This window comes from Ceratotherium simum, chromosome 1, assembly GCF_057802395.1.
Source record: "Ceratotherium simum simum isolate JZ-2026a chromosome 1, ASM5780239v1, whole genome shotgun sequence".
Lineage (NCBI taxonomy): Eukaryota > Metazoa > Chordata > Mammalia > Perissodactyla > Rhinocerotidae > Ceratotherium > Ceratotherium simum.
Window position 1 is genome coordinate 108,740,618 of NC_141900.1, and position 25,233 is coordinate 108,765,850.

Consider the following 25,233-nt stretch of genomic DNA (forward strand, 5'->3'; position numbering starts at 1 on the left):
TTTAAAAATGTTTGAGACACTGCTAATAATCCTGTGCAATTTAAACTGGCTTTCCAACCCAGGTGGTAAAATATTTTCAGATTTTCTTTTCTAGTTAAATCATAAAGTTCATAAAATTGGAATAAGGTTAAATTCAAAGCAACTTTTATTTGGCCATTTTGTGACAATTTTTTAAATAAACTGATATCTTCAGATAAAAGAATGGAAACAAGATTCAGGTTTTCACATCCCCTGAACTGCAGATAAACAAATGGAAGGAATCTTGATGATGATAAAACCCCAAGTGCTGTGATTTTATTGAGTGCCCCCCCGGGCCTCGCAGGATCACCAAATGCGGGAGTTTTAGAAAGAAATAACTTCAGTTTCTACCCTTTCTTTTAACCATTTTCTATCTTTTATTTTTACTCTTTTTTAGCTTGTTGAACAGTTTTCCATTATTGTGCCCCATACAGAAAGGACAGGCATGGCAGTGTGGAGGGAGCCAGTGAGCCCAGGTTCCAATCCCAGCTCTGCCGCCTCAGCTTGTGGCTTCAGGCGCATCACGGCCGCTCCACGCTCCCTCGTCTGTTATGTGGAAGTAATGGTCTTCACCTTGCAGGCAGAGCTGTGCTAAGACTTAGAGCAGTGTTTATAAAGGCCTAGCACACAGTAGGCACTTGAAAGTGTGTATTTATTCTAAATGCTAATATATTGTTCAAGTTAATCTTTACGTTAATTGTTCTGGATTTAGCAATACTCCATGTGTGTTTTTTTGTGTGTGTGAGGGAGATCAGCCCTGAGCTAACATCCATGCTAATCCTCCTCTTTTTGCTGAGGAAGACCGGCTGTGAGCTAACATCTATTGCCAATCCTCCTCCTTTTTTTCCCCTTTTCTCCCCAAAGTCCCAGTAGATAGTTATATGTCATAGTTGCACATCCTTCTAGTTGCTGTATGTGGGACGCAGCCTCAGCATGGCCGGAGAAGCGGTGCGTTGGTGCGCACCCGGGATCCGAACCCGGGCCGCCAGTAGCGGAGCGCGCACACTTAACTGCTAAGCCACGGGGCCGGCCCCTCCATGTGTTTTTAATAGCACTCTATGAGGGTATGGTGTTCCGACAGGTTAGCCTCAAGTCACTCAGATAAAACTCCTCAGAGGCACGCTTTCTCATGACCATCATTTGTGGAAGGGTCCCTTACGCATGTACTTAGATCTTTTCTAAACTTGGTTTTTTATCTCGCACTCCCATTTGGAGTCATGAGTGATAGAGAATTACTCTTTGCTGTGTAAAGGAGTCCCTTTTCTCCCCCGCAACGACTCCCGTGAGCATGGAAAGCAAGAGGAGCCTCAGGCCTGGGCTTTGGGTGGAGAGACCGCGTCCAGAGCTCGCCCCGTGCTTTTCTCAGACTGCCTCTCGGACCTTCTCAGGCCGGGTGCTGATTCTTGTGCACCCTCACGTGCGCCTCCAACCTTGCCATCCTTCCACGCAACCTGGCTGGGGGGGCTTCTGGAAAGTATCTCAGAACTGCGTAGGAATCCTAAAAGTAAGTGGGTTTAAGCTTGACGATAAAGCGGTGTGATCGCGAATTTTTTCCAGTTCCCTGCCTGATCGCATAGGTAATTGTTCCAAGCAATGTAGTTATCAGTATGTGCAGAGGAAAATCAGAATTGTGGCTTATTGTGACATCATTATGCCTCAGATGTGATCAAGAAAATATACACAATTGTGCTCAGGAGTAGGACACCATTCATTGCAATATGTGAGCAAATGACCTCAAAATACCGTGTATCCTGAAGACAGAGAGGTTGAACCAGTGGTGGAGAGATTAGCTTCTGTGGCAAGGGCCGTCTGAGCGCTGCCTGGAGATGCCAGAAGCGCTGCTGCCTCTCCTGGCCTTGGGAGGTGTCCCCTCCCTCCTCCCTCTGGCTGGTGGGGGCTGAGAGGAGCTCTGCAGGAGGGCAATTCCTGCCTAGGCTCTTGCCCCTGGGAGAAGTAGAGGGAGGCCGAAGAAGGGAGGTGGGAGGCTTCGGATAGAGAATCTGCGAGTCTACATTTTTTTCCTACCTTTATATAATAAAAAATTATATTCTCCAAGGCATTCACAACCCTTACAGCATGAACTGGGGGGCAAGGACATTTAGGGAAAGAGCACAGAATCCTGGGAAAGACTCCTTCCCATTTCTAGATCTTAGTGCCTCTGAGTTTATTATCTACTTTTAAAAAGTCTTTGTCCGTTGACCAAGATAATAGTTTCAACCTAGCCTGGAGTCTTCATGCTCGCTCCCTATAGTCGACCTGATTTTTTGGGCCAATTTATCATTTTCTCAGCATTGTCTTTCATCTCAAGGACTAGTAATCTCTTGTGTTGTCAGTCATTCTCAAGTCAGGAAATGACTGTCTTCCACAATTGTTTTTCATCCTTCTCGTATATTCTTTTCATGCTTTTCTATATTCTGTAGTCTGACAGTAAGTCTTATTCTCTGAGTTATTCGTAGTAATTCTAATATATAATAGTGTGTTGGCTCTCAAATCAGAAATTATTCATTGTTTTCTCTTACAAAATTCTAACTACAGGTTTGATAGTCATTTTACCTTACGTGTATAAATATTTTTTTATTTGCAAGCATCATCTTATAACTTTTGAAAATATTGGCTACACTTTGCTTTCACATAAAGCAAAAAGTCATGAGACTCAACTGACTGTACACACATGCTATAATTCAGATTGTCCTTCCCCAAAAGTATTTTAATTTAGTGAAGTTATACTCATAATTTGTTGCACAAATAGGCATTTTATAATTGCCTCTGCTTTTGATTTTTTAATTAACTCTAGAATCCCCAGCTCTCTCTGCCAGTTTCCTAAACCTTCTCTGTACTTTCTTCATACCTCACCATAGCTCACTTATCCTGTGTGGCCATAAACATCTGAAATCTGTAAACCCCAACCTTCACGTTGGGAGTAGGTACATACTCTTGTCACTGCTCCTGGTTGCCCATAGGGCATATGCCTTAGATGCTTAAATGCCTGTATAGATAGAGCCCAGAGGCTGTCCTTTAGGATAGAGACCACTTCTGATCATTTACTGAATGGCTCTTGCAATCTGACAATTTTTTGCTACCTTTTCCAACTCGATGGAACTCACTGAGCTAGAGGCATGCTCTGAGAAACGTTAATCTACAATTTTAATCTACTGTTTTAAAATACCAACGTGTTTTAATGGAATCTGGAAGATTATTGAACTAGGTTACTGAATTTTGCATTACTCAGGATTCTATAGATGCGTCCAGACTATATGGAGGTATACACAAATGACAGTTTGAGAACTTATGTCAGTAAACTACTATAAACTATTGGGTGAAAGATTGTTGAGGAATAGGATATTCACACAGTCTCCAAGTACCACCCCACAGATCACTTATAACTGACGAAGAGAATGAGACGTCTCTATAGTGGAAAAGCCTGGTGGACATTCTCACCTCAGTGACACCATGCCTCTAATGTACACAGGGTACACTAGGAGAAAACATCAGCCTCGCACCTTCATGCCCAAAATGCTTAACCTGAACCTAATCATGAGAAAACCTGTAATCAAGTAAACCCAAAATGAGGAATATTCTGGAAAACAACTGGCTTCACCTATAAAATGTCAATGTCATAAAAAAAAAAAAAAAGGGCTGGGGAATGTTTAGAATAGAGAAGTCTGAGAGATGTAACCTTTAAATATCATGAGATGGCTTTGATTGGATCCTGGATCAAAACTAAAACTAAAACAAGTGCTGTAATTGGGATATTTGGGAATGTAACTATGGATCATATAGTATACAGTAGTGACGCATCAGTGTTAAATCTCCGTAGCATGTTCATTGTATTGTCATGATCAACTAGTGTCCTGGTTCTTAGGAGACAAATGCTGAAGGATTTAGGGGTGAAGTGTTGTGATATTTGCAACTAACCCTTAAATGGATTATGCACTCACACGTACTCACATACAGAAAAGAGAATACAAATGCAGTGTAATGTTAACAATTAAAATGTAAAGATAAACTCTAGCAGTGTAGACCTAGGACACACAGTTTCTAAATCCAAGGGAGTTGGGAATGAGAAGGAAAGGGAGGATGGGAGAAGAAAGGGAGAGGGTAAAAACAAAAATGGGATTCACCCTTTATACCAAAATATATTCCATATGGAACAAAGAGTTACATATAAAAACTGAAACATAGTAATTTTACTTCCACCTCCTCCTTTTTTTTTTCCCCAAAGCCCCAGTACGTAGTTGTACGTCACAGTTACATATCCTTCTAGTTGTTGTATGTGGGACGTGGCCTCAACATGGCCGGAGAAGCGGTGCGTCGGTGCGCGCCTGGGATCCGAACCCCGGGCCACCAGCAGCGGAGCGCGCACACTTAACCACTAAGCCACGGGGCCAGCCCTGAAACATAGTAATTTTAGAAGAAAGCATTATAGAATAAATTTATGATCTGGAAGTGGGAAAGACCTTTCTCATAGGATTTTTAAAACCACACATATAAACACACACACACAAATCCTAGGGGAACTGATTGATAACTGCATAAAACTTCAAAACTTATGTATGGGGGGAAGAATAAAAAGACCAGTGACAAATCAGGAAAACGTATTTGTAATTCAAAGGACTAGAAGCAGATTTCCTTAATACGTGACAAGCAGTTTATAGAAGAAGGACTACAGGTGTATGATTACTGTATAAAAAGATGTTCAACATTATTCATGGTTAAAGAAAACTAAAATAAAAAAAAATAAGAACCTTTTTTACCTATTAGATTGGCAAGAGTTGAAAAGTTTGATGATAATTATCTAGTGCTGATGAGAATGAGGGGGAAATGGACATTCTTATAAGCCGTTGGTAGAACTGAGAATGTGCAGTCCTGCTGGCTGATCCCTCCTATAGAAAGTTACCCTACAGATATACTCATAAATGTTTGCTATGGTATGTTCATGAGTATGTTCACTATAGCAATGATTATAAAAGAACCATAAACGACCAGAGAGTTCACCCCCAAGGAAACATTCATACAATGATTACAACACAGCAGTTAGAAAGACCAAGGTAGAGATGTGTGTGGTGATACAAAAAGAGTTCCAGCAAAAGTCAGGAAAAGGCAACAAGAAAGGATAATGAGTATAATAGGATTAAAATGTAACAGTAATTACAACAAACATGATTGAGATAAATTTCCCTATTAAACAACAAACTCCTGAATTACATTGAAAAGAAATCCCCAGTAGCTGCTTCTGAGAGACACATTCTAACCAAATGAAACAAAAATGTTCTCTGTAAAGGCATGCCCAAAAGAAATGAGACAAATGCAAACAACGAAAAAGAAATAAAATAGAAAATAAATGAATTTTAAAGTGTATTTGGAAATTTAGAATCCAAATTATACACTATTCTGGTGTTTGTCTCAATAATGAGAACACTAGTATTCTGTGTATATAGTTAAAGCTGTACTTAGAGGACAGTTATTAGTGTCAAGTACATTTATTATTGAACAAGAAAGGTGAAAAATAATGAACTGACCATTCAAATCAGAAAGCTAAATAAACAACACTAAAAAATTGTTAAATGTAGGAAGTAGAAATTATAAAGATAAAAGAAGTAATTTATTAGGAGAAAAGTAAAACTGTTAAGTGAAGCCAATAGCTAATATTTTGGGAAAGAGAAGCTATAAGATAAATATCTCATCAGAGTTTAAAAAACAATAACAACTACAAGGTAAATTCTCACCAGGATTAAAACAAATTAGAGCAGAATGCAGACACAGAATGGGAGGCATAACCATCTATGTGGAAATCATTTTAAAATTATAAGACACTATTGTATACAACTTCATGCCATTAAATCTGAAAAAAATAATTGAAATTACTTCCTATAGAAATAGAAAACATGGAAAGAAATATAAAAATTAGAAAAATTATATTAAAGCATCTCAATCTTTACTGAAAAGATATTAAATTAAATTTAACAGCCATTCCTAATAATGATAGTCAACAAACTAGAACTAAATGAAGTTTCCTTGTCATAATAAAGACTATATATCAGAAACTTAAAAACACATTATTTTAGACAGTGAAACTCTAAAGATGCAAAACAGGTTACCCACTGTCATCACACTTTGGCCAGTCCTCGCCAATGCAATCATACAAGAAAACAAAATAGAGTGTGTATGTGTGTGTGTGTGTATAATATAATTCACATATGTTTCTATACATAAGGATTTAAAAGTATAAGATCATTTGAAAAATTATTAGAACTAAACTATTAGAAGAGGTTCAAATTCAAGATAAATATGCAATAATTAATTGTTTCTTATAAAGTAACAATAATCAGATATATAATGCAATGGAAAAAAATCTCTTTCTTAATAGTTAATACCTAAAAATAAACTTAACAAGGAATGTACAAGTACTGATAAGAAAAAAATTTTTTCTGGGCGTGACATCAGCAATATAGCCAAATAAAATATCCCTCACTTGTATCTCTACCCCCAGCAACAACAGTTTAGCATCCATCCATGGACAAAAGTGCCTTTGTGGGAGCTGCAGGATCCAGCACCATAGACCAAGGGACCCAGGAGGAGTCTGGGCCACCCTTGTGTCAGGTAATAGGCATACATGCCTCAGTCCCAGCTGCGGACCCTGAGGTGGCCCATGAACCTGCTCCAGCCCCACTCAGCCGCAGTCTGGGAGCCCCTGGAGAGCAGTGCCTTAGACAGTCACCCACAGATGACAGCGCCTTTGTGGAAGTCCAGGTTTTGGGAGGGAAAGTTCCAGCACATAGTTGGAACAAAAAAATACAAGTTTGGATGCATTGAAGAGGGTCAGAGGAACAGCTGACTTCACGTGTGTCACCCCTCCCCCAAGGAAGCACAGCTCAAGGCCGAGAGAGATTTCACCCCGATTTCTCCCACAGAGGAAAGTGAGAGCACCTGAGCGAGCACCTGGCCTCTGCAGTGTGGGATGCCGCCCAAGAGGCATCTTTATCTTGCCCCATCCAGACTACTGAGTCATGAGCTGCATGACTGGGGGGTGGGAAGAGGCTGGGAGAACAGCAAATAGGACTCACAGAGGCCATGAAAGGGATGTGGATCTACTGATTGTGTTTTGGACTCTGTCAAGAAGCCTGCCCATGAGCTGCTGGGGATACCTCACCTGCAGACCCCCCCAACTGGCCCCCAGTGCTCCACGCACCTCCACCCCCTGTGGCGGGCCCCCTGTGCACACTCCTGATGTGAGGGTGAGCTTTGGCAGACAGCTAAGTGAGCACATGAAGAAAGCCAGCCCAAACCTACAGGCCAAGGAGAGGCCACAAACATGAGCAGCTTCACCCTTGGGAAGGCAAAGGGGAGGCTGTCCGCCTCCAGCCTGGTGTGTCGCAGGGTCAAGAAAAGACACACAAGCCTAAGAATTCTACCGCGAGAGGGAGTAAGAAACGCGGAGCAGGCGTAGCCGTAGAAGGTCTGAGAAAGGTTCCAAATACCTAGCAGGGTTGATGGAAGATACTTCTCTCCTGAAGTCAGTCAGTGAAGACTGGAGGAAGTGACTGCTATTTTCACATGCCAAGACAGCACCACAAGACTTTAAGGAACATAAAAATCAAGGAAACATGACACCACCAAAGGATCACATTAATCTTCAAGTAGCCAACCCCAGAGACATGGAGATCTGTGATTTACCTGATAAAGAATTCAAAAGAGATGTTTTAAGGAAGCTCAATGAGCTACAAGAAAACACAGAAAGACCATTTGACAAAATCATGAAAACAATGATAGAAATATTTAAAAAGAACCAAACAGAAATTCTGGAGATGAAGAATACAGTGAATGAAGTGAAGAGTTCAATAGAAAGCATCAACATCAGAATGAATCAAGCAGAGGAAAGAATCTGTAAAGTAGAAAGCAAGACCTTTGAAATTATCCAGTCAGAGGAGAACAAAGAAAAAGGAATCAAAAAGTGAAGAAAGCCTACAGGATCTTTGGGATACCATCAAGAGAAGCAATATGCAAATTATTGGAGTCCCAGAAGGAGATGAGAGGGAGAGGGGAGCAGAGAGCTTATTTAAAGAAATCATGGCTGAGAACTTCCCAAATCAGGGAGAGATTTGGATATCCAAGTTCATGAAGCTGATAGGTCACCAAACAAACTCAATTTAAAGAGATCTTCTCCAAGATACATTATAATAAAACTGTCAAAAATCTATGACAGAGAGAATCGTAAAAGCAGCAAGAAAAAAATAAACATAACTTACAAGAGCACACCTCTAGGCTATCAGCGGATTTTTCAGCAGAAACCTTACAGGCCAGGAGAGAGTGAGATGATATATTCAAAGTGCTGAAAGGAAAAAACTGCCAACCAAGATGACTCTATCCAGCAAAGTTATCCTTCAGAAATGAAGGAGAGACAAACACTTTCCCAGACAAACAAAAGCTGAGGGAGTTCATCACCACTAGACCTGCCTTATAAGAAATGCTGAAAGCTCTTCTTCAAGCTGAAACAAAAAGAATATATGAATATATACAACACACTGGTGACAGTTAGTATATAGTCAAATTTAGAATACTCTAATACTATCGTAATATTGTGGGTTGTTAACCACTTAACTCTCTTATAAAGGTTAAAGGCCAAAGTATTAAAAATAACTATAGGCTACAATAATTTGTTAATGAATGCACAATTAAAAAGAGGTAAATTGTTGGGGCTGGCCCAGTGGCACAAGTGGTTAAGTGTGAGTGCTCTGCTGTGGTGGCCTGGGGTTCGCCAGTTCGGATCCCGGGCGTGCACCGACGCACCGCTTGTCAAGCCATGCTGTGGCGGTGTCCCATATAAAATGGAGAAAGATAGTCATGGATGTTAGCCCAGGGGCAGTCTTCCTCAGCAAAAAGAGGAGGCTTGGCAGATGTTAGCTCAGGGCCGATCTTCTTCACACACACACACAAAAAAGTAAATTGCAACATCAAAAACATAAGAGTGGGGGAGGGGCCGGCCTGGTGGCATAATGGTTGAGTTCGTGTGCTCCACTTTGGCAGCCTGCGCTTCACGGGTTTGCATCCCAGGTGCAGACCTACGCGCTGCTTATCAAGCCATGCTGTGGCAGGCATCCCACGTATAAAGTAGAGGAAGATGGGCACGGATGTTAGCCCAGGGCCAACCTTCTTCAGCAACAAGAGGAGGATTGGCAACAGAGTTAGCTCAGGGCTAATCTTCCTCAGCAAAAAGAGGAGGATTGGCAACAGATGTTAGCTCAGGGCTGATCTTCCTCACCAAAAAAAAAAAAAGGGGGGGGTAAAAGAGTAGAGTTTTTGTATGCAGTCATAGTTAAGTTGTCATCAGTGTAAAATAGACTGTTATATCTATACGATATTTTATGTAAGCCTCATGGTAACCACAAAGAAAAACTCTACAGGAGATATGCAAAGATAAAGAGGGAATCAGAGCATACCACTGTGGAAAATCATCAATTCACAAAGAAGGCAACAAGACAGGGAGAAAGGTACAAGGGAACCACAGAACAATAAGATGACATTAGTAAGTCCTTACCTATCAATGATTACTCTAAATGTAAATGGATTAATTTCTCCAATCAAAGGCACAGAGTGGCTGGATGGATAAAAAACAAGGTCCAACTATGCAGCCTGCCAGAGAGTCACTTCAGCTTTAAGGACATACATAGGCTTAAAGTGAAGGGACAGAAAAAGATATTCCATGCAAGTGGAAACCAAAAGAGAGCAGAGATAGCTATACTTGTAGCAGACCAGATAGATGAACTCAAGAGCTGTAGCAAGAGACAAAGAAGGTCATTGTGTGATGATAAAGAGTCAGTTCATCAGGAGGATGTCACAAAAATTAACTCAAAATGGATTAAAGACTTAAACTTAAGACCTGAAATCAAAACTCCTAGAAGAACACATGGGGAAAAATCTCCTCGACATTGGTCTTTGCAATGATTTTTTGGATATAACACCAAAAGCACAAACAACAAAAGCAAAAATAAATAAATGAGACTACATCAAACTAAAAGGCTTCTTCACAGCAAAGGAAACAATCGAGAAAATGAAAAGACAACCTACAAATTGGGAGAAAATATTTGGAAATCGTATATCTGATAAAGGGTTAATATCCAAAATATATAAGGAACTCATACAACTTAATAGCAAAAAAAAAAATCTGATTAAAAAATGGGCAGAGGAGCTGAATAGACATTTTTCTACAGACATACGGCCAACAGGTGCGTGAGAAGGTGCTCAACATAACTAATCATCAGGGAAATGCAAATCAAAACCATAATGAGATATCACCTCACACCTGTTAGAATGACTGTTACCAAAAAGACAAGATAACAAGTGCTGGCAAAGGTGTAGAGAAAAGGGAACCCTGTGCAATGCCGGTGGGAATGTAATCTGGTGCAGCCATGTGAAAAACAATATGGAGGTTCTCCAAAAAATTAAAAAACGGACTACCATATTCTAGCAGTCCCACTTCTGGGTATTTATCCAAAGGAAATGAAGTCAATCTCAAAGAGATATCTGCACTCCCATGTTCATTGCAGCATTAGTCACAGTAGCCAAGACATGGAGACAACATAAGTGTCTGTCTTCGGATGAATGGATAAAGAAGATGTGGTATAAATTTAATGGAATATTATTCAGCCACAAGAAAAAAAGAAATCTTACCATTTGCAACAACATGGATGGACCTTGAGGGAATTATGCTAAGTGAAATAAATCAGACAGAGAAAGACAAATACTGTATGATCTCACTTATAGGTAGAATCTGAAAAAGGAGAACAGAAACAGAAAGTAGAATGGTGGTTGCAAGGGGCTGGGAGGGGGAAATGGGGAGAGGTTGGTCAGAGGTACAAACTTCCAGTTAAAAGACGAAGAAGTGCTGGGGGTCTAATGTACAGCATGGTGACTGTAGTTAACAATACTATATTATATACTTGAAAGTCACTAAGAGTAGATCTTAAATGTTCTCACTACAAAAAAGAAATGGTAATTATTTGTGTGAGGTGATGGGTGTGTTAACTAGCCTTATTGCGGCAAACATTTTGCAATATATACGTGTCAAATCATCACACTGTACACCTTAAACTTACACAATGTTATGTGTCAATTATGTCTCAGTATAGTTGGAAAAAATAATTATAATTGTTTTTTTTTCTGATGAAATAAAAGCCCTGAATAAAATGATTGACATTTTATTTTGGATGTAAGTAAAAATGTCCATTTTCCCCCTATTAAGTAAATTTGGTAAAATTTCTAACTCCCAAAGGAATAGGTTTGACCATGTATTTGGAATTTTCCAGGTGAATTCTGAAGTTTACCTAGAGGAGTATGAAGGGCTAATAATTTTTTTAAAAGGAAGATTAATGAGGTAGAACATCCTTGTTAAATATGAAAATTTATATAAAATTTGGTAACTAAGTTGTGAAACAGACAAATGGTTGATGAAACAGTAGAAAGTCACCCATCTCAGTTTATGGGGATTCTTAGTCTACAATAAAGGAGACATTTCAGATCAGTAAAGAAAAAGATCAATTGAGAAAATCAATTCAATGGTAAATTTAGGCATTCATGTGAAGAGGGAAAAAAGACATTACTTCTTAACTTATCCCCAAAAAAGTTCCACGTTTTAATTATTGAAACACCTTCCAAATGAATAAGTGAAATTAATAGAGTATGACAGACTCCTTCCTGAGCATCTGCTCCGCCTGCCCCACGTTGTGCCGAGCATCCCTCCCAACACCAGTTGGTGTTGTGCAGTGGGCCTCCTCTCCACAGCTGGTTCTTTGCCGAGGCTGAGGGACGGCTTCCGTGGCCTTCCCTGCTCTCCGAAGGCTGGTTTATAGGAAAAACACTAAGAAAACACTGCATGGAGCCAGCCCTGACAGCCTAGTGGTTCAAGTTTGGCACGCTGTGCTTCGGCGGCCCAGGTTCAGTTCCCCAGGCGCGGAACCATACCACCCGTCTGTCAGTAGCCATGCTGTGGCAGTGGCTCGCATAGAAGAACCAGAAGGACATACAACTAGAATATACAACCATGCACTGGGGCTTTGGGGAGGAAAAAAAGAGAGGAAGATTGGCAGTAGATGTTAGCTCAGGCGAATCTTTCCCAGGAAAAAAAGAAAACACTGGATGGTGATCTGTCCCTGTTAACAAGGCAAAATGACCCTCTTTATTTGAATTTTTAGTAACAATGGAATATTTGCTTATAAATATATTAAAGTTTAGGAGTTTCAACTGTTGTGCTTTTTAAAAAATATAATCATGTGAGAAGAATAAATATTTTACAGTTAGAAACCAGAACAGCCTAATAACAAACATTAGACATATGAAACGACTGGGCACCCTGAGTTAGAAAAGAAAGTAATCATCACCCAGAGGTGCCTTTAGAAAAGGCTTTTATCTTAGGTTCATAGTATACATATTTTATAAAAATAATTAAATAGCATTTTTCTAATGACAGAAACAGAATTTTATTATTTTCATCAAGAAACAAACTTGTGTTTCAGGTAAAAAGAAAAATGTTTGAATAGATTGTTTTCCTTTAAATACCTATAAAAGTATTTTGTTTAACATAAGCTTGTCAGTAAAATGAGGCTTTAAAAATCTAGATATCACAGATTAAGATATTTCAGATAAAAATATAACTCTTGGGCTCGGTTTCTCATTATTTTCATCTTTCTGGTTTTTAAGAACTGAACATATGTGCTAAAGTCCAGCCTCAGAAGAATCAGTGTCTATAGGTTTCCTAGTTATACATCCATTAAAAAATTAAATAAATTCCAAAGCCAGAATGAACAATGACTTTATCAAGACTCCTGTGGGGGAGACTGGCTCTGGGACACAGTCAGCGACAGTCCAGAAGCGCCAGTGTTTCCTGCAGAGGCTGGCCTCTCAGCGCTGCCTTTTGACTCTTCACACGCCTGCTCACCCCCTCACCCCCACAACGTAAAGGTGTGTGGAACTGGAGATGATGAACTGCTAGAGCTCCAGTGTTTGAATTTTAGAAATTGGAAAGTTTACAGAGCAAAATGTGCAGTAATTAATAATATTGGATATGATAAATTGTTAATTATCTGTAGAACAATAGCAGTTCTTTGATCTGGGGGTGATGTGTGCAACCACCGGTCACATTTCTAAGCTGTATCTCCATTCTGACCAGTGATGAATGTTAAATTAATGCAAATTCATTTTATTTTTAGTCTAAAAAATTGAAATTGCAAATTACTAGGAGAAATAAATCATGTGACACATTCCACAGTCAGAGATGGATAAATGTTGGATCCACGGCCTCCATCAGTCAGTGAAATCAAGAACTTGCAACAGTCTCCTTTCTTTCCCAACCACCCATTTCAGTTCTGTATTCCAGAGGTTTCCAGACTTTTGGAGTCCACAGAACTGTCAAAGAGAAATTTGGGGCTCCAACAAAGTCATTCCCACGTGAAAAGCTTTCTCTTTTGCCAAGTAAGAGTTACAAGAAACACCATATACTGTTAGAATCATCTCATAAAAGAAAGACTATTTTAACACCAAAAAAGTAGGAATTACTTGACACACACTAAAGGATGTTCATTTACACTGAAGACATTTAGCTTTATAAAAATTTCACTCCATTGAATTTTTTTCTTTGCTGGCGGGTGGGTGAAAACGTCCTTGCCATCCTTGGGCACCACTTGTTTAGACTAACGATAAGTTACCTTTAGCGAAAAAGAAGTCTAATCAGTAGAAAAAAAGGGCAGAGAGGGATAAGAGTGTGATATTTTTAGGCACAATAAATTAGGAAGTGCTTCTTTCCTTTGAAGTTTCAAGATCTTGCCAAGATGGATATATTTTTAATACTCTAGATTAGATTAGCTCGGGCCATTCTATTTTTATGAATTAATCTGTCTTACTTGTAAAAGAACTGTGGCCTTGCGTTTTCCCTCCTCTGTTACGGGGGTTAATAGAGTCTTTTCTTACTTCAGTTTCCATGCATCTGTTGGGTGGGTGTTCACTAATTAATAAAATACAGAGATCATCTTTCCAGACACTAACGCTTCCATACACTGAGAACGTCTCTTCCCAGGTTTGCCTGGCTTGAGAATATCATTGGACGTTCCTCACAAGACTGAATCCGAACAGAGTGAGGTCGTCTCACAATGTGGTTCTTTTAAATAGACTGCGGTCCTGTGGTAAGAACTGATCAGGTCAAATGTGGAGCTTCGTCCCCAAGAGTAAGTGTCAGAGAGTTCAGCTTGAGTCGGCAGGGCCTTTGTCGGAGCACTGGGGGCTGGAGCTGTCCGGAATGGTACAGTAGTCCTCTGCCCTCCTGCCGCCAGTCTCGGCGGACTCGGATCAAAGCCGGCCGAGAGGTCACGAGAGCGGCTCTGCTCATGCCTGTCACCAGTGTGTACAGAAAGCCCAAGTGTTGCCCAGAATGCAGTGGTTGGTCCTTGAATGCCTTTGATCCTTATCTAGAAATTCTGCTAGCATATGTCATATAATTGAGGTATGGTCTTTTATTGCTGCAATTAAAACTTTTCAAATGCATTATATTATCTCCACCCAAGCTAAAAGTCCCGACCATTGTTTAAAAAGGGAGGTTAGCGACTCGTCAGATGCTGCGGTTGACTCTGGGGGCCGCCGCTCCCACACCCTCGCCCAGGATTTCTCTCGCTTTTTTCACTTACATCCCCCCAAACAGTGTAATGGTCTCAAAGTTTGTTTAGTGCTTTGACTTCCTTTATCACGTAGAGATGGCAAACATTCTGTTGCTAACCTGAAGGGGCTCCGAGCAGCAAGACTGGGAGGATATTAAACCAGTAAAAGCTTATCAACTGATTCATTGATATGCTGTAAATTCCAGGCTTTTCATTTTGCTTTTGAGGGTGGCCATAAGTCAACACATTAGTAAGCAATTTGCTGACATCAAGATGGATCACTTGGAGAGGCCTCTTGGGCAGACAAAGTTCACCTGGGTACTTTTGTTAGGACTTTTTTTTAATGTTTAGCCAGTATGTTACTTGTAAATGACCAGTAATTGCTTTACATATCAATAATCTGAACTCTTAATTACTTAATTTATTAAATATCTGAAATATGAGACTTAAAAGGAAAAATATATAAAGACATTCATTCCCTTTAAAATGGAAAATTTTATGTATTTTTTCTGTTTCTGTAGAATTAATAATATTCCTCACTAGTTTAAAAACTATTCTTTTTTTGTTTTTGCCAGTTCTTGCCCTTTCAATTTCTAAGGGCATCTGACCATATAACACTGAGGGAGTAAATAAAGGAAGAAGGACGCTAAACACATAAGAATTTGACATTTAAATATTTAAGAAGAGCTACACTTAGGACAGTGCTTTGAATTGGCCACAGTAGTGGTCAATACATGTTTAGCTTGTTAAGACATCACCCTTGCTGACTTTGCAATACTTGAAGCTGCAAGAATAAAGGCCGTCACAGCAGCTCACTCCTGGAAACTCGCCATAAATACATCCTGAAGGACTTCAGTATGTTATTAACAAGCTAATGTCAGTGTGATGATGGAAGCTAAACGTCGGTGCTTTACTGAGTCTGGACACTGGAGTAACTTCATGATCATTCCACACAGACATTGTGCTTGCTTCTTTAGCCCCCAAAAAGGAACGTGTACTTTACTCCTTGAGAATATGTACCGTGGGGCGTATAGGTGTCCTCATTTCTAATCTACTGCAAACTTAAAGTCACAATTTTTTATTGAATGCTAAGGGCCTTTCCAAGATGAACCAGGTGCTTCCCTAAACCTCAGGAATTCATTTTGAGGAGATAAGAAATACACATGGGAAAAAGATCTCAGCATCCAGCTGGTGATAAGTGTCAAATGAAGGGGCCAGACATGCTCTGTGTGGGTTCAGAGAACTCACTTCCTGCCCAGGGACACCGCACGCTCGCAGAGTCTTTGGTGCTCATTCTGCAGTGAAGTCACGGAAATGGGAAAGCATGACAGTCATTCTTGGGACTGAGTAAATGAGTTTGGCCAGACCAGAAGATTTGCACAGAAAAGTAGTGAGAGGAAAGGCTGGTTTGAGGCCCAGGGACCTCAGCCTCCAGAGGGCTCAGGATGGGAAGGCTGGGATCAAGTGAGAGGTGGGGGAGGCAGTGTTTGGAGAAGGCAGTGTGAGTGAGAGGCGACGTGGGCGTCAGAGCGAGGCTGGGGGCAGCCTGGGCTCCGAGACTGGCCGATGCACATCCTGCCACAGGTCACCCTTCACCTGGTTCCCTCCCCCTCCTGAGTCCCCTGCACCTCTGAGCCCCCCAGCCTGGTGCGGTCCTCTCCTCTTCCTGCCCTGCCTTTCTGCCAAGTGGGGAGCCCTGTTAAAGGAACAACACGTGCTCCTTACTGGCCCCGGGCTAGCACAGTGCCCGGCACACAATAGCTCATCGGTTCCCAAACTACTGCCACCTGGCTCCTCTAGGAACCCTTTCAGTCCTTTTCATCATTCCCTGTGCAAAAACTAAATGGTAAACTAAAGTTAAAATTATTGAGCTTAGATTGAATGAACTGCATTTTAATTAGCTTTAACCGCCATTACATATAAAGGGAATTGTTTCTCTTATTTATAAAATGCTTTTAATTTCAGCTAAGGAAGAAAGTGTGATTTGTTAACACGTGTGAACGTGGTATTCTGTCTGTTAGGCAGGCTGAGTGGATATGAAAATATAAATTAAGTTTAACTGTGGGTAGCAGCACTAAAAGCACGCCTGCACCACTTCTGGGGACCGGCACCGCACTTCTGCACTTGGCAGAATGTGGTTCTAGGTGAGGAACTGCCGTTTTCCAGCTGCCTCCCTGGCCGCGTGTGCGCACGGCCGCTGCCCCTTCCCTCCCGGTCCCCGCGGGGCCTCGGGCATCATCATCTGCTGGCGGCGCACTGCCCTCCCGCAGCGGGGAGAGACAATAAATACGATGTTTTGTTAAAAATGCTATAAATTTCAACAAGTATTAAGCGTCATGAAGAAAAATATGGAGAGATGAAGGGGAAGCAAGTGGGAGAAGGCGTTTTAAAGCAGGAGGAGAGGGAGGAGCCGACACTCCCACAGAGACCGAAGTGAGGGACACCTGCATGGGGGGCCGGAGCTGGAGCACGTTGGACGGGTGTGAGGGACAGAGGCCAGCGTGGCCAGGCCAGGGGGCGCAGGCGCTCCCCCAGTGTCATGGGGCCACCCGGAGCTCTGAGCAGGAGACACAGCAGGGTCTGCTCTGCAGCTGGGGAAGAGCTTTGCAGATCGGAGTGGGGGCACACTGGAAGTTGGACCGTGACGAGGCCATTCCCAGTAGTGAGGGCTGGCGCCGTGCCGGTGGCCCCCTGGCGGCCGCTGTGGAGCTGCTGAGCGACAGGCCCACCGGATGAATCAGATTTGGTGTTTGAGGAAGAGCGAGGACTCGAGCTTGGCTCCTGGGCTTTAGGCCTCTGCAGCTGTACTCAGTCCAGAAGCAGAGCAGACCAGCAAGGGCAGGTCCGAGAAGAAAGTCTCAGCTTCCGTTGCATGTGAGAAGTTTGAGAGCCTGTTAGATCTGCCAGAGAAGGTGTTTGCTGGCAGTCGCCAGACAAGACTGGCGCTCGGGAGAGGAGGGGTGCAGTCCTGGAAAGAGTATCAGAGACTCAGTCTGCAGAGCGTCCAAGCCTGGCAGCTCGGGAGACCACCAGAAGGGAAGGACTCGAGAGATGGGGGCCTGGCAAAGTTCAGTCCAGGAGCTGGAGTGGCTGGTGAGACAGAGGAGGGTCGAGGGGGCAGCGTGTCTTGGAAGCCAAAGGACAGCGAGTTTTCAGGGAGAGGGAGTGATTAGTTGTGATAGATGCTGCTGAGACTGACCCGCATGAATCCCGGGGGTGACTGCTGGACGCTGCAGAGGGCATCACTGGATCCCAGTGTGGGTTCTTCCTCCGCAGTGGTGAGGAGGGAAGGGAGGGGAGGGGACGGGAGGGCCCACAGCTCTGCCAGGCACCATCCCAGACAGGGTGAGCGGGTCCAGTGGGTCTGTGCGCCGCAGGTTCAGGCACAGGGAGCATGGGCACAGGGGTGTGAGCAGCTGCAGGGCCACCTCTGGATGAGGTGAGAGCAGCAGGGTATCTCCCTGGGCAGGAGGGGAGCAGGGGGGCACTGTGCACAGCGACAGCTCGGATCCTTGTTCAGAACCAGGGGGAAGGGCCACGGAGGGCATTGAAATATAACACTTGCTTCCGTGGCCTCCCTCTCTCTCTCTCTCCCTACCCCCATATTGTCATGGTGTTTTTTATTTGCTTTTTAATGTTGTTCCAAGTAAAGAAAAAAATATAAATTCTCAGCATGAATTTTATACTGTATGATGCCAGTTTTAAGTGCAAATGTAAGAACGTTTAATTCGCATGTAGAATCACCAGAATCACACTGTTCGCGTTTCTGCCTCGGACACACATGTATTTCATTCTCACCAGAACCACGGAAACGCTCAAGAACCCTGGCTCCGCCGTGACTTGCATCTCGGTGCGAGCAAGTCCTGCCCCCCGGGCTCGCTGCTGGGAGGGCTTCTGTCTCTGTCTCCCTCAGCATTTCAGTGGACGTGGCTCCGGGGCAGTGACGTGCCCAGGAAAGGACAGGAGGGGTTCCGTCCACTAACTGGAATTCAGACAGAAGACAACATGGGGGCAGAGGCAGTAGCCTGAAGCAGAAAGGCTAAGAATTTTCCAGAGTGGAAGGAGATACAGACTTAAGAAGCCCAAGGAACCCCAATAAGATTTTTTTAAAAGAACAAGTCACATCTAGTGAAGCTGCAGGACATAAAGGCAGAGATCTCAGGGCAGGCAGAGCAGAGGAGGATGCCGTGCAGGGGCGGCACTGAGCCCCTGATGTCTCAGAAGGAGCAGAGAAGCCAGAAGACGGGCATGGAAGAGACAGGAACCGTCCGTCCAGAATTCCAGACACCAGTGACATTCAGTCACGAACAGAGGCAAACGAAAGGCAATTTCAGACAGGAACCTGGAGCGTGCCGCTCAAATGCCTCCTCAAAGGGAACTCTACAAGATGCCTCTCGTGAAGAAAGCATGTGATGTCCGCGAGCCAAGTCCGCGATGTGGGGAGGAGGGAAGTGAAGGAAAGTGTGAAAATGTGGGTGAATCTGACCTACGCTGACACGGCAACACCTGGATTGTAACGTCTTACGAGGTCAAACGAGAGACAGAGAGAGAGAGAGAGAGAAGGGGCGGGGGCTTAAGTCACAAGTCAGGAGAAGCAGATGGGTGGAAGTGCTGGAAGAGCCTTGTGTGGTGAGAGGATGGCGACTCTGACTGACTGTAGACCTTGATGATGTCAGCACGCCTTTCTAGGGCAACAACTAAGAGAATAGAAATGGAGTTTTGACCTTCAAAGTAGTAAAGAGAAAAACAGAGATAGAACATTTCAGTTGAAACCAAGAGCAGAGATAAAAACAAACCCATGGCTGGCAAGCAGCAGACAGAACAGGATGGCCGCACAGTTCGCCGTGCACTGGCCCTGACACGGCCGCACAACGCGGTGTGTCGGTAAAAACAAAGTGCAGTTATACGTTGCTTAGAAGAGATTCTTAGGCGTGAAAACCTAAGAATAAAGTGTGTGTGAATATGTATTTACCAAGAAAACTCGATACAGAAAAGGCCGGGTACTGATATCAGACAAAGTAGCTCCCACAGCAGACGGCTGGGGACACGACGACGAACAGCACACCCGCCATGCAGCACACCCCTCGCTCTTTCAGGTACAAACACGTCACTTCAGAACTGACCACAAACATTGCCGTCGTCATTTAAGGAATTTAAAATATGTAGAGCATGTTCTCTGACCACAGTGTACCTAAGGTAGAAAAAAAATTTTTTCAAATAACTAGAAATATCTCACGTCTTTGGAAATTAAGCAACCCATTCATTAGTCAAAGAAGAAATTATAATGGAAATTAGAAAATATTTTGAACTGAATTAATAGCAAAATACATATCAAAACTTGTGGAATATGAATAAACAGCATTTGTTTCTTCTGTACTAGGTATCTTTTGCAGAATCAAACATCTGAGTACAGAGCTAGTTTGTGATTCTCACATAGTATAACATATCCAAAGCATCTATTTGGTTTTTTGCTACATTACACTAATTAGCATTAAGAGTGGCGTATTAAGCATTAAGATCCACCCTCCCCAGATTTACTTGTCGTATTTGCAAAACTGGCAAGTCCATGTTTTCAGCAAGTATTTATTAAGTGCCTGCCACGTGGGTGCATGGACTGAGCCCCTGAGAGATTCAAAGATGGAGTGGAAACCCTTGAAAGACAGCGCAGGGTGTTATCAGTATCAACTAAAGCACTCCAGCCCCCCGAATTTACAGAAATAAAGGAAACAAGGCAAGTGTGTGCCAACAGCACTGCTGAAGCAGGTGACAGCAGGACTGTCCTCACGAGGGCCACCTGGGAGTCACCGCGCACAGTGTGCGCATCCACTCTATTTCTGTCGGAGGTGTTGCTCTCAGGCCACGAGAACTCACTCGGGTAAGGTCAGGACGGCTGGGATTCGGTCAGTCATCCTGGGCGTGTGTCTGTGAGAAGGAGGATACAGAGATGTGTGTCTCACACACATGTGATTCTATAATAGAAACACCTATGTAAGAGTAGATACACATTTGTGGTCTCCACATTTACGCTGTTGCTCTCGCCTGTGACCAGTGAAAGCTCCCAGTGACAGCACTGGGAGCCAGGGGGTTATGCCTCCGGGAATGTTGACTAGCTGTGTTACATGACCTTGACTCCTAAAAATTAATGAGATAACTTCCATGATAACCATCAAATCCCCTGGGGGCTGTTAGAACACAGATGCCGCCCCACCCCCACCCCAGGTTCTGACCCAGCAGGTCTGGGCCGGCCTGAGACTCTGCATTTCTGACCAGCGCCCAGGGGATGCTGATGCTGCTGGTCTGGGCGCACTTGAGAACAAGCGCCCAGATCATGCTGACTGTGACCGTGTCACACTAACGCCTCTTCTCCAGACAGCACTTCTGTTCAGAATGAGTTTGAGAACAGGCCTCATGAACTAAAATACTTTATAAGGTCTGAAATAGAATGTGACTTCTTTTTTTCTGAGGTGTAATTTTGGAGGAAAAGTAAAGATCTTACCTTTCAGGTATATATGGGAAATATCTCACAATTCAAGAAAACCCAATTTACAAAAAACTTGATTATAAAACATTAATTGGAAGGCAGTTGTATATATTTCCAAGTGATTCTTCCTTTTATAAAGTATAGGGAACTCTTCTACTTTCAATAATTGAGAGATTTTCAGATATTTGAAAGGCTGAGGAACAAACAGATGACAATCAGAGCCCTAGGAAACACTGCCAGTTGAAGACCATAAATGAAGATACAGCTGCCGGGCAATTATAATTAGAGTCAGCGTGAAACAGAATTTGATTCATAAGCAGAAAAGCATCTTCCTCCAGGCCTCCAAGGATGGCTGAAACACAATTGCTAACAAAACTCCAAAACACAGGTGCCTGGATTCAAACCCCCAACCGTCCGCCGTCTGGGCCACATCACAGGGGCCCTTCCCTGAAATCCTGCCCTCATCCTGTAACACCCAGGACGAAGGCTGGGCCAGGGCTCACTCACCACGGCCGATGCTCCCTCCCTGCACCATCTCCACATCTTCTTCTGGGAGGGAAGAGAATTGGAAGGGAACACCACGTCCATAAAGGCACCTTCTGAAGTCTGACGTTAGAGAACTAAGCTTCTGGAGGGGACTTGAACACTGCATTCTGCCAGGTTGCAGGTTGCTCCACATTTATTAAAAAAACCCACACGTGGGATGTCCAATGGACTGGAATATTTGAAAGCTGGAAAGTCCTACACCATCTAGAATGTATGTTCCCATATCACACATCTAAATGTCTTTGAGATTCTGATGGGCTTAGTTCATTTCATCCAGCCCAATTCCATGAAATGTAATCACTGAATCAGGATACTTCTCATTGCTGGAACTGATAAACCCCCGAAGCTTTGGTCTGACTCCCAAGGGCAGCATGCCCCCCCGTGGGATGCAGGCGCTGGCCCCTCCATCTTTTTGCTCTGCCATCCCCTGAGCCTCAGAGACCTGTGTGTCCAGCCTGGAGACCCCATTTGCATTTGGAAGGGCTGTGTCACGTGGCCCCACCTAGACGTGGGTGGCAAATGTGGTTTCTGGATGAGATACCAACTTCCGTAGACCGCTTTGTGCTGGGAAAGGACGAGCAAGAAGCTACAGCCCCCGCTGTCACGATCCTTTACCCAGCAGATCATTCCAAGCCATTCTGTCAGTCTTCAGACGTTGAACCAAGGAGCTGTTGGTGTGGCCCTGGGTCAGCTACCCCTCGGTGCCTCAGATGCTGTGGTCACTCTGCAGTGATCCGGTTCCTTCCAGTGCACGTCTTCCGGAGCCGTGAGGCCGTGCTGTCCGGTACAGGGAGCTGCCGAGTCCCTGAAGGGAGGCGGTCTGGACTGAGACGGCTGGACGTGCACGATACACACGGGATCTCAAAGCCTTAACAGGAAAAAAAGAATGTAAAATATCTCACTAATGGTTTATTCAGTTGATACAGTTTGAAATAATATTTTGGATATGTTGGGTTAAATAAAATATTAAAATTAATTTCATCTTTTTAAAAACATTTTTAATGTGGCTCCTACAAGTTTTAAGATTACAGATGTGGCTCTTACATTCCTGTTGGACAATACTGATCCAGAGTGGCTCGTAAGCTAGAAAGTTCTAAAACAATTATACTAAACCAGTTTTTTTTAAGTATATCATACAGCACTTTGAGAAGATTAGGGAGGGGAAAATAATAAAATAAAATACAGTCCTACCCTCAAAACTCTTTAATAAAAACCATTCACTCTGCCCCCACCCTTGCCCCAGATGTTTCCAGTCTTTTCTCCTAAGATTCTGTCAACAGCGATGCCCTTCCTCCTACTCTGATAATCCAGATCTCACAACTCAATTGAAATGGATAAAGCGATTCTTCCTTCCCCGCCCATGGAAGGAGACTGACTCCTGGACTCTTGAAGCCCTTTGTCATCACAATATCGCCTACCTATCTAGGCATTTCTGCTGAGGTGTATGTTCCTAAAAAATCATGCGGGACTTATGGGAAAACCATCTAGAACCTGTGCAACCGTACCGACACAATAACTATCTTAAAAATCCTACTAAAGTTTAAGACATGTTAAATTTCTAATAAACCAATAACTACAGGACTGTCCCTTTTTAGAAAAGGAGTGATGGCATCTTGACAAAGGGCATATACAAAAGGGTGGAGGATTCCTAATTTTGGAGAATAAAATTCGCAGAGATCAGAGCAACCACATAGTAAATATTTCCAAATGACAGCACATGTCAGACTGAGGAGGAGAGGAGACAGAGAATGTGAGGAGGAGAGGAGACAGAGGATGTGAGGAGGAGGGGAGACTGGGGATGTGAAGAGGAGGGGAGACTGAGGATGCGAGGAGGGGAGACTGAGGATGCGAGGAAGGGAGACTGAGGATGCGAGGAGGGGAGACTGGGGATGTGAGGAAGGGAGACTGGGGATGTGAGGAGGGGAGACTGAGGATGTGAGGAGGAGGGGTGACCGAGGATGCGAGAAGGAGGGGAGACTGGGGATGTGAGGAGGGGAGACCGGGGATGTGAGGAGGAGGGGAGACCGGGGATGTGAGGAGGAGGGGAGGCTGAAGGATTGCAGGTTATGCTGCTTGGCGCTCAGCAGCTATTACCACTTAACGGTGCAAAAAGAACGTGCTGAGGAAGTCCCTTGTGAGCCCATGTGACTTCCACTCATCCAGGTGTGTTCCATCTCACTAATCACCTCTGAGCCAGTTTGCACTGCAAACGCACGCATCGCAGCAGCAGTGTCAGGAGTGACTTTGCGTCGTCCTCGCAATTCCAGCTCGTGGCCATCAGGAGGCGATAGCACGCCACGCCACCACAACCGAGGACCTCCTGGCCAACCACTTGTTGTAAGATCATTGTGCTTTCCTGAATCATTTTGTATCAAAAAGATTGTATTTTATTAAAAGAACTGAGCTTGAGGAACATTAGAGACTATATTTAAGGCAATACTTCGAAAGCAAACTTTTAAAAAGTTTTAGATAAAATGTAATGTGCTGCCTCCATATTTATGCTAGCAGTGAAAACAGAATTTTAAGTCCTAAAGATTTGCTCTGTAGCAAGGGGGACACGGCTGTGCATAAATTGATCCCCTCAGCTCATGGAAAGACACTGTTAAGGTCCTTAGGCAATGGGAGTTTTCAAAGAATGATTTTAGAGTTCAGTGAGAAACGCAGAATGAATAATTGATTTAAAAGAAGGTGATAATCTTTCTCTTGGATTTCCTTTTTTTTTTATGGTCACACCAAAAGCAGAATTCATAATCTGTACCCACAGCGGGAAGATGGCCGGCAAGCAGAGGGACGTGAGCCAGCTCTAGTGACAAAACGCCTGGCAGTAGCACTAGGACGTTGCAGCATCGTCAGCAACAATCCTTAAAGATTAGAGTAAATAGTGCCAGAGCAGGATGACAATGTGACTAATTGTGGAAAACCCTAATTCCTTTTTCCTCTCAACTTTTAATTTTAATTCCTTGTTAACAACCACGGCTTACAACCAGGTGAACCTTTGTGGGAATCTCTCTGCATAAAGTGTCTGGACTTGGAGTTATTAATAGCCATATGTCTGTTTCCCCAAAAAGTATTCTTCAAAGGCCAAGACTTGAGGAAATTGAGTAGAAAAGGTAGTGAGGACTCAGAAGGTGCTCCCCTTCCACCTACACCAAGAATCCCACACTCAGCCTGTAACCTGCCCCTCCCTGTCCTCAGTTCACAGAGATCAGTCACCGGATGCTGTGCTCCTACCGCACGGACATCGAAGAGCTCTTTTCAGAGATCGACCACTGCTTGGCCATAAACCGAAGTGTTCTACGGCAGCTGGAGGAGAAGTGTGGCCACGAGCTCGCGGAGGAGGACTGGGAGAAAATCCAGGCACAGGTAGGCTTCGACGGGCTGCCTCGGCAACAGCTGGCAGCAGCGTGGCCACCAGGAGTCTGAGTGACGTTGGAGGGGAGCTGAGGGACATGTTGGGCGTACCCGGTGCTGCCAGGCCCATGCTTTCTGCCCTGGCTGTGCCTGCACCCGTGGGGGGCCCCTGCACCTCCATCATCCACTCCGGGGGAG

The 25,233-nt window shown here is 43.5% G+C and overlaps 1 protein-coding gene across 8 annotated transcripts in view; it reads left to right on the plus strand.

Annotated features, from left to right (window-relative positions):
- RNF32 (ring finger protein 32) overlaps positions 1–25,233 on the plus strand; it is a 43,307-nt gene that overhangs the window by 11,956 nt on the left and 6,118 nt on the right. For 7 of the 8 annotated variants that reach the window (XM_087433693.1, XM_087433714.1, XM_087433706.1 and 4 more), the window contains 2 exons: positions 23,848–24,021; positions 24,880–25,047. In XM_087433693.1, the coding sequence (XP_087289819.1) occupies positions 23,848–24,021; positions 24,880–25,047 (342 nt within the window). The remainder of the gene's footprint in view (positions 1–23,847; positions 24,022–24,879; positions 25,048–25,233) is intronic. The other variant, XM_004430580.3, reaches the window with a different exon arrangement.